Source organism: Panthera uncia (genome assembly GCF_023721935.1).
Source record: "Panthera uncia isolate 11264 chromosome B3 unlocalized genomic scaffold, Puncia_PCG_1.0 HiC_scaffold_1, whole genome shotgun sequence".
NCBI lineage: Eukaryota > Metazoa > Chordata > Mammalia > Carnivora > Felidae > Panthera > Panthera uncia.
In genome coordinates this window covers 87,052,690-87,062,563 of record NW_026057582.1, presented here as the reverse complement: position 1 = coordinate 87,062,563, position 9,874 = coordinate 87,052,690, and the positions used below count along the sequence as shown (strand labels likewise).

The following is a 9,874-nucleotide window of genomic DNA, read 5'->3' as shown; positions in this document are numbered from 1 at the left end:
CTAAGCAGGTACAAATTAACCCAGTTTTATAGATGAGAAATCTGAGGCTTGTCCAAAGCAACACAAGTACTAAGTGGCAGAACAATCTGATTTCAGAGCCTGTAATTTCACTCTCTACCAGAAAGTCCCAACTAAAATGTGACACAATCTTCCAAAGGGGGAAAATATGATGAATGAGTATTTAATTAGACCCCAGGCCAGTTTTTAGTGATATCGAATGTGATTTTAACGTTTTTATTCAGAAAGCTTATTTATCTAAGCTTCACATCTAATTTTTTATGTAAGAGAAAATAATAGATGTTTGCTTAAGGCTCAAGGCCATAAAGTTGAATGGACTCTGGTTTAATTGCTGGAAAAATCTGACAGGGAAGAGCACTCCTCCCTCTCTGGGCCCCTGGACGCATGTCTCAGTCCTCCTTCCCTGGCCATGACCTCTCAGTCCCCGTCAGGGATCAGATCCTCCTCCTCTACCCACGCCCTTCATGATAACATTCCTCTCTCTTCGGTCTTCATTTCCCTTTGATGCCCTCTGCCCTCTGTAGGCATGTCCTTGGTCTTACCGCCCCTGAGCTGCCTCCAGCTCACACCTCCTTGCAGTTCTCCAGAAGCAATCTACCTACATAGCTCACTGGGTTTTCAAAGGCAACAATTCCAAAGTCTAACTCATTTCCCTCATTATCTACCTTTCCCTTGAATATTCCATTTTGTTTCCCTCCTATATTCTCTATCTTGGCACCACCCCCCACCCACTTCCTCAGGTGAGAAATCGGGGAGTCATTTTGGACATCCTCCATCTACCTTCAATGAGCCTTGAAGTCTTCTCATCAATGTCCCTCAAACGCACCCTCTCTTTTTCTATTCTCTCTGCCATTGCTTTAACCAAGGCAAAGGTTATGGCCCTCACTACCTGCACCCTAGACCGTTGGCAGCAGCTGGTCTCTGGCCTCCAATCACAAAGTCCCTTCCAGCGTGCACGCCCTACTTCAACTTGCCGCAGCCAACGCCCCATTAAGTAAAGTGCATTCTCTCCTTCCACAGCTTAAAACCATTTTCTGGTTCCTTTGTGCCTGCAGGATAATAGCATAAAGGGCCCTACATGTTCCATGCATCCCACTCTACACTCCGATATTAAATTCCACACATTAACCGACTTCAAGTTCCTGGAAGATAGGCTATTTTAGCCCCTCTGTGCCTTGGTAAACATGCCCCTCTACTTCAACTGAACTGCTGACTTCCAATGATTGGTTTTTCAAGAAGCCAGACTGATCAGTCTTTCAGCGATCTGCGTTTTTTGGGAAGCTTTTTTTTGTACCTTATGCTCAGTTCTATCCTTGCTGTGTGGTCACTGTATTGCTTTGATTTGTTCATAAGTGTGAGCCTTTCCTATGCCAGATTCTTGAGGCCAGCACCATGCCTACCACACAGTGGATGCTCAATCATGTGCAATTTCTTAAATTTCTTTAAATTACATGAAAACATTATTATATCTCAAATTTTGAAAATTCGAAGTCCACATCCAGGAGTATTTTATCCAGATCAAACTCTATAGAGATAACAGTTCTACAATGCTCCTATGGAGTTATTTTGATGACCACATATTTGTCAAATACTCAGTACAAACGACCTAACAATCATATGCAACAAGCGAATCTTGAATTGGATTCCAGACATAAAAATACAGTTATCTGGCACAAAAACAGGCACTCAGATCAATGGAACAGAATAGAGAACCCAGAAATGGGCCCACAAATGTATGGCCAACTATCTTTGACAAAGCAGGAAAGAATATCCAATGGAATAAAGACAGTCTCTTCAGCAAGTGGTGCTGGGAAAACTGGACAGTGACATGCAGAAAAATGAACCTGGACCACTTTCTTACACCATACACAAAAATAAACTCAAAATGGATGAAAGACCTCAATGTAAGACAGGAAGCCATCACAATCCTCGAGGAGAAAGCAGGCAAAAACCTCTTTGACCTTGGCCGCGGCAACTTCTTCCTCAATACGTCTCCAGAAGGGAAACAAACCTCTTGGGACCTCATCAAAATAAAAGGCTTCTCCACGTGAAGGAAACAATCAGCAAAACTAAAAGGCAACTGATGGAATGGGAGAAGATATTTTCAAATGACATGTCAGATAAAGGGTTAGTATCCAAAATCTATAAAGATCTTATCAAACTCAACACCCAAAAAAACAAATCATCCAGTGAAGAAATGGGCAGAAGACATGAATAGACACTTCTCCAAAGAAGACATCCAGATAGCAAACAGACACATGAAAAAATGCTCAACATCACTCATCACTGGGGAAATACAAATCAAAACCACAATGAGATACCACCTCACAGCCGTCAGAATGGCTAACATTAACAACTCAGGCAACAACACATGTTGGTGAGGATGTGGACAAAGAGGAACACTTTTGCACTGCTGGTGGGAATGCAAACTGGTGCAGCCACTCTGGAAAACAGTATGGAGGTTCCTCAAAAGGTTAAAAATAGAACTAGCCTACGACCCAGCAATTGCACTACTAGGTATTTACCCAAGGGATACAGATATGCTGTTTCAAAAGGACACGTGCATCCCAATGTTTACAGCAGCACTATCAACAATAGCCAAAGTATGGAAAGAGCACAAATGTCCATTGATGGATGAATGGATAAAGAAGATGTGGTACATATATACAATGGAATATTATGAGATCTTGCCCTTGCAACTACGTGGATAGAACTAGAGGGTATTATGCTAAGTGGAATTAGTCAGAGAAAGACAAATATCATATGAATTTACTCATATGAGGACTTTAAGATCCAAAACAGATAAACATAAGGGAAGGGAAGCAAAAATAATATAAAAACAGGGAGGGGGACAAAACATAAGAGACTCTTAAATATAGAGAACAAACAGAGGGTTACTGGAGAAGTTGTGGGATAGGGGGTAGGGGGTGATGGTGTGGGTTTAATGGGTAAGGGGCTTAAGGAATCTATTCCTGAAATCATTGTTGCACCATGTGCTAACTAACTTGGATGTAAATTATAAAAAATAAATAAATTATAGAAAAAAAAGACAGAAATAAAATGTTTTCATTTCTCAAAAAAAAAAAATACAGCTATAAAGGACATTACAATTAGAGAAAATGGAAATGGATTGTATGTTGGGTGATACAATTGAATTAGTGTGAATCTTCTTAGGAATGATAATGGTATTACAGTTAGCTATAATGTATAATGTATCTATATATATACATATATATATACATATACATATATATATACTATAATGTATAATGTATTAGGTATAAGAAGCTTTATGAGGTGTATACTCATTTTCAAAGAGTTCATTTTATTTATTTATATATTTAAATTTCTATTTATTTATTTTGAGAGAGAGATCACAGCAGGTAAGAGGCAGAGAGAGGGAAAGAGAGAAGAGAGAATCTCAAGCAGGCCCTACACTGTCCCAGTGTGGGGCTCAATCTCATGAACTATGAGATCATGACCTGAGCCAAAATCAAGAGTTGGACGCTTAACTGCCTGAACCACCCAGGCACTCCTTCAAAGAGTTCATTTTAAAAGAGCATAATAATATACGGAGAGATACAGCGAATGTGGCAAAATGTTTGATTAAAAGTTGTGAGTATTCCTTGTACTGATTTTCCACCTTTTCCACATATTTGAAAATTTCAAAATAAAACATTTGGGGCAAATGCTAAGAACACAAGCAAAAATAAAATCAGTCAGTGTTGAAATTTAATTATCAATATTGCTCTTGGGGTTTCTTCCTCCCAAACCTGCCACCCTCCATTGTCATGCCCATCCCTTAAAGCTACTGCATTTCAATCAGGTTTGTGTTTTAAAGTTGAAAGGTTACCCCTCACAAAACACTCTGCAGTTTGTTCTCCTAGTTGGCCAAACTTCACAAAGTTGTTCATTTTTATTTGCCTAAAGGGTACCATAGTGCACTTTAAAAACTTAAGCAAATAAAATTTTGCTTCCTAATTGGTACAGGTAATACCATGAGATCAACCACTGGAGATTTTCATCTGGGAAAATGAGGTGATAAGGAATCACAAAGGTTGGCGGAAGTAGTCTTGTTTTAATCCTTTCAGAATCGCCAAGTCTCTAGCAAGAGCTAGTTATTTTTTATTGCCGGGAAGGTGATAGGAATTTAGCCCTTCTCTCAAATTTCTATTATATTCAGATGGAAACTAAAACAATTTTTTAAATTATTATTTTTTTTTTTTTTTGAGAGAGAGAAAGAGCTGCGAGTGATGAAGAGGAGCAGAGGGACAGAGAATCTCAAGCCAGGTCCATGGTCAGCGTGGAGCTTGATATGGGCCTCAATCCCATGACAGGATCATGACCTAAGCTGAAGTCAAGGGTTGGACGCTCAACTGACCAAGCCACCCAGGTGCTCCTCAGATGGAATTTTTTTATTAAAAAAATATTTTTTTAACTTTTCTTTATTTTTGAGAGACAGAAGGAGACAGAGCAGGAGCAGGGGAGGGGCAGAGAGAGGGAGACACAGAATCTGAAGCAGGCTCCAGGCTCTGAGCCATCAGCACAGGGCCCAACGCCGGGCTCAAACCCACGAACCGTGAGATCATGACCTGAGCCAAAGTTCGATGCTTAACTGACTGAGCTACCCAGGAGCCCCTCAGATGGAAAATTTTAAAAGCATGCATCATCTTTATTTAAAAGAGGTGATGAACACCCAAGAGAACTGAAAATGTATGGCTACACAAAAACTTGGACGTGGCTGTTCACAGCACTATTACTGATGTAACAACCAAAAAGTGCAAACAATCCACATCAACTGATGGATAAACAAAATATGGTACATCCATACAACGGAAAATTAGTCATAAAAAGGAATAAAATACTCACACATGGCACAACAGGGATGAATCTTGAAAACATTATGCTAAGTTAAAAGAGCTAGAGACAAAGGCTACATAATGTATGATTTCATTTATGTGAAATGTCCAGCATGGGCAAATCCATAAAGATTAAGTTTATCAGTGTTTGCCTGGGGCAGGGAGCAGAGGGGTCAGGAATAGGGAATGACTGCTAATGGGCAGAGGGTTCTCTTTAGGGTGATGAAAATATCCTGGAGTCAGATGGTGGAGGTGGTTGTAAAATTTTGTGTGAATACACTAAAAACCAATGAAGTGTGCACTTTACATGGATGAATACTATGGTGTGTTCATAGCTCCTTTTTTTAATAAATTATACCTCCTTTTTAAAAAAATAACTTAATGAAAAGCAATCCCTACTTGGTCCCACTTTTGAGTTTATTTATTTTGAGAGAGAGAGAACAAGCAGGCAAGGGGCAGAGTGAGAATCCCAAGAAGGCTCCATGCTATCAGTGCAAGAGCCCAACTTGGGGTTTGAACTGACTACCTGTGAGATCATGACCTGAGCTGAAACCGAGAGTGAGACACTTAACCAACTGAGCCACCCAGGCGCCCCATACTTGGTTCTATTTTTAAGAAAAGTCAACGGGGAGCCCAGGAACATGTGGGTTTGGTTGCACCTTTAGTCTCCAAGTCACCATTGGCCAGAGTCAAGAGTGGCCCTGGACTCTATCGTGCATGGGCAAATCTCTCCATTCTCGCCTCCCCCACCCTCACGGGAGAACCATGTTATCCTTGGCATCTGCAAGGCCGGTTTCGGTGTGCCCCACCTTCCTACGTTGTAATCCCAGCACTTCCTTCCAAGCCCAATTGTCATGCAAGTCTCATCCCCCATATCTTCTTCATTTTCCTCATTGTGCTTACCATCTTTTATTCATCTCCTTCCAAAGTTTGGTTTTATTCACTGCTTTATCTCACCTGCACAAGAACAGGGCATAGCTAACAGCAGGGGCTCAATAAATTTCTGGTGAATGAATAAACTTGGAAGAAAAGTTTACACACAAATTTGCACTGTATGTTGTTTTAGAAAATGAAGCTCCATGCTTCAAAATATGTTTTTCTTCCATAAAAAGACTTTCTCCTCTATTTAAATATGTATCTTTAAGAAACCTTGCACAAATAGTATTTTATTATAGACAATCTAGTTTACAAATCTTTATACACTTTAGGAAAATATTCAGGCATCATAAACATAAAAATTTCAATACACAACATTAAATTCACAACAAGAAAATAAACACAAACTTATTTTTGAACTACGTGGTTATTGCTGCACTACCTTTATAATTCCTATCCAGAGTCCAAAAATGTAGTCAAGCCCTAAAAATGTAGCAGAAGCATTTCTGCACACTGGTATCCATAATCTAGTTTGTGCAGAAATGTTTCCACTAGATTCATAGAGTACTCTTTGGAAGAAAGAAGCAAGAGCTGGTCATTTGGTGGCCCTTCGGACCTTCTGCAACTCTTCAATGGGCTTCCATTGTTGGTTGATTGTTATAAGCTTGAAAAAAAAGAAGGAAAATACAAATGTTTTTCAGGATCTGTCCTTCATCCTCATGTCCCTTTTTAGGGTTTGTCCACACTCCCTTTTGGAAAGAGCATCACCATAATATTTGTAGTCAAAGAACCATTTCTTCCCATCTCTAAGAACATGCACAAACCAGTAATACGAGCTCTAAAAAGCCTTTGGGTTCCTGAGTGTTATAGGATCATCAAGAAAGGTCATATACATTTGCCCACTTTCACATAACAGGTTCTAGATTTCTAAGCTTCCTATGGCTTTAGGTGAACTATAAGTTCAAAAAGTGTGTCTGCTCCCGGTGAGTGGATGTAAAATGCTCTAGCACAGGGCTTGGCACACAGTAGGCTCTTAACCAAACTTCCTCATTGTAATTACTCAACAAAGGTACACATGATCTAAGTTATGCAGTAAGGGAAAAGGGACAGAGCTGTGGATAGTCCTTGACTTCCCAAAAACTCAAATTCAGAGGTTCTCATTTATCGTCACAGTTACAGGACATAGGACATACCCCATACATATCATACCCCAGGACACAGAAGATGTAGATAGGTTTTTTTTGTTGTTTCAAAAATTTTTTGGAGGGCGCCTGGGTTGCTCAGTTCGTTGAGCAACCAACTTCGGCTCAGGTCATGATCTCACAGTTCGTGAACTGGAGCCCTGTATCAGGGGCTCTCTGCTGTCAGTGCAGAGCCCGCTTTGGATCCTCGGTCTCCCTCTCTCTCTGCCCTTCTCCCACTCTCAAAAATAAATAAAAATTTAAAAATTTTTAATTTTAATTTCAGTTATAGTTAACCTACAGTGTTATATTAGTTTCAGTTGTACAATATAGTGATTCAACGTTTCTGTACATTACTCAGTGCTCATCATAAGTGTGCTCGTAATCCCTATCACCTCCTTCGCCCATCCTCCCACCCACCACCCTCTGGCAACCATCAGTTTGTTCTCTATAGTTAAGAATCTGTTTCTTGGTGTCTCTCTCTCATTTTTCCTTTGCTCATTTGTTTTGTTTCTTAATTCCACATATGAATGAAATCATATGGTACTTGTCTTTCCCTGACTTATTTTGCTTAGAGATGCAGGTAGTTTTAAAGATTCTAAATGTCCTTCACTAGGTCAAACTCAACTATTTGAAAGTTTTGTTTAAAAAAAGCTTTCCTGACAGATCTAAGTAGTGTTGATTCCAACAGACTCAGAAATATAAAAAAGTCTTTGCTATAGTCTTAAAAGAATGAGCGACTATTAGGTGATTTTGCATAAAGAGAACGCCACTCCTGTTTTCAGGAGCTCCTGTTATTTATCACAATAGACCTTGTATTAACCTTAGACAAGCAATGGATACAATGAGATAATATATTACAATAATGATGAAAGTTAATATTTAAGTACGGACTATGGGCTAGGCACTATGCTAAAGGGCGTTATGTATTTTACATTCTTTAATCCTCTTAACTCCGAGGTAGAATCCTATTATTGAGCCCAGTTTAGAGATTCTGAGAGCCTCAGAAAGGCCAGGTTGTCCAAAATCACCTGTGAATAATGGAACAAGGATTTGAACTAGATCTCCAGAATTCCATGGCACTCCCTTTACCACTACACTCAAAGGCACCCTGAAAGTGAAAGGTATTTTTTAAAGTTATTTATTTATTTAGAGAGGGAGAAAATGAGTGTGGGAGGGGCAGAGAGAGAATCCAAAGCAGGCTCCACGCTGTCAGCATAGAGCCCAACGAGGGGCTTGAGCTCACCAACCACGAGATCATGACCTGAGCCAAAATCAAGAGTCAGCTGCTTTACTAACTGAACCACCCAGGTGCCCCAAAAGGGAAAGGTATTAAATCCATTTTGCTGACAAGGGTGCTAAAGCTTGGGGTAAATGTAAACCACTTTTTAATTTAGCAATACCTTGCTAGGTACATTAGGATCCACAGTTTCCCAAGGTTCTGGATTTTTTTTCCGATCAATGCTAAAAAGTAAAAGAAAGCTGATTAAACATCAAAGTAAGTAAATTTAAACCAACTCTGACAGTGGGTCTATAAACATGCTGGGACATCACAGGACAGACCTAGACTGACAAACAGGCATATATCTGTTAGTTCACTGAAATTAATGGAAGGTTACTTAAGGGAACTTCACGATTTGGCTCAAACATTAAGGATCGATTCCTCTGCAGGGTGAAAGGTCTGTATTCCTTTTATTGGGCTGAACTGGAGAATGTTCCCATAAGCTGAACAGCAATGGGGGTGGAAATGCCAGGATAAATGCAAGCAAAAACGTTCTTGCCCTGGTTTCTGGGACAGGCAGAGGGGCCGGGCTTGAACTCTGTAGATGGTGAACTCCGAGGTGCAAGGCCCCTGGGCCAGAGCCTGGCATTACCACCCTCTCCAGCCCTGCACTGGGCCAAGATCAGTTTCAAGTTTCTTTCTTCCTCATATTCCAGGATACATGGCATTTTACCTGCCTATATCCAGAGCTGAGGTTAGGTTCACTATAGACAAATGAATCTGTAAAGGCCATTTAAGAACTTTAAATTTCAAAACTTAAGTTAAAAAAAAAAAATCAAACCTTGCTGAAGAAGAGGAGGGTCAGTGGATGAAAGGATACTTAGATACAAGGAACAAACTTATCCTATTAATATCATAATTCAAGGGTCTTCCGATATCAGGCTGCTTTCCAGTCCCAACTTCAAGTTGACAATTTGACATTCTTATCCTGGGGGTAAAACTAGGAAACTGACACCATGCATTTCATATGCGGAAGGTCAATCTAGCACTGCTAAAAACGTTTGTATAAATGATGGCTACTTACATCACATCAGTCTTTTGAAGGGAATATACTGCAAAAGCCGAAGCTCCACCCGCTGCTGTGGTCATCATCAGCACCAAAGGAATAAGCTAACAGAGAACAGGTTTGAGGGTGAATATTCCCATGTTTCAATGTGAAACATGTGACATATAACAGAATAACTATATATCATCTTACATACTTTCTTCAAAATTTGCACCATCTTTTCATCTTTAAAAATTAATATTTTAAGTCAAGAATTTCAATTGCTTTAAAACTTACTTCCTTCTTTTTCCTCAGGAGTTGGAAGAGGTTCATGATGACTTCAGTGTTGAATGCCAAATCTAGAATTAAAAAAAAATCCAAGATGCTGCTGAAAACTTCAGCCACTAAGGACCCAATCTGGCGGGCTCCAACCGGCCAACGTACTCCCCAAGGCAGCCTGAGGCAGCTCACCTGGGAGGCGGGGCAGAGCGGCGCGCGGACGAGGAAAACGCCCCGAACCGAACTAGCTCTCTGCGTCCTCACTTTATATACGGACCGCAAATGATGGGCCGGGCCAGGGCGCTCAGGTCACGCGGGCCTGGCGGGGGGCGTGCGGAGCCTGACTCGTTTTCCCCTCCCGGCGCCCGGCTTCCGGGCGCCCCCTGCAGGACAG

General features: G+C 40.6%; 1 protein-coding gene across 2 annotated transcripts; it reads right to left on the bottom strand.

Annotated features, from left to right (window-relative positions):
* Positions 1 to 6,027: 6,027 nt before the first annotated feature.
* On the bottom strand, positions 6,028 to 9,766 carry CB3H15orf48 (chromosome B3 C15orf48 homolog). Of its 2 annotated transcripts, XM_049613576.1 has the most exons (5): positions 9,673 to 9,766; positions 9,499 to 9,560; positions 9,241 to 9,326; positions 8,338 to 8,398; positions 6,028 to 6,417 (listed from the first exon to the last, which is right to left on the bottom strand). In XM_049613576.1, exons 2-5 carry the CDS (start codon positions 9,532 to 9,534, stop codon positions 6,349 to 6,351), a joined length of 252 nt encoding a protein of 83 aa, XP_049469533.1. In that variant the 5' UTR covers positions 9,535 to 9,560; positions 9,673 to 9,766; the 3' UTR covers positions 6,028 to 6,348. The 2 variants fall into 2 exon arrangements, with proteins under 2 accessions (XP_049469533.1, XP_049469532.1); XM_049613575.1 differs by lacking the exon at positions 9,673 to 9,766 and having other exon boundaries at positions 9,499 to 9,657.
* Positions 9,767 to 9,874: the final 108 nt, after the last annotated feature.

Bases quoted from the DNA above. Each gene is read 5' to 3' on its own strand.
- CB3H15orf48 (XM_049613576.1), bottom strand. From the start codon at position 9,534: ATGAACCTCTTCCAACTCCTGAGGAAAAAGAAGGAA. The intron at 9,327-9,498 runs GTAAGTTTTAAA...GTTCTCTGTTAG, and splicing joins TCCTGAGGAAAAAGAAGGAA to CTTATTCCTTTGGTGCTGAT. The intron at 6,418-8,337 runs GTATTGCTAAAT...TTTTTTTTCAAG, and splicing joins ATCCTAATGTACCTAGCAAG to CTTATAACAATCAACCAACA.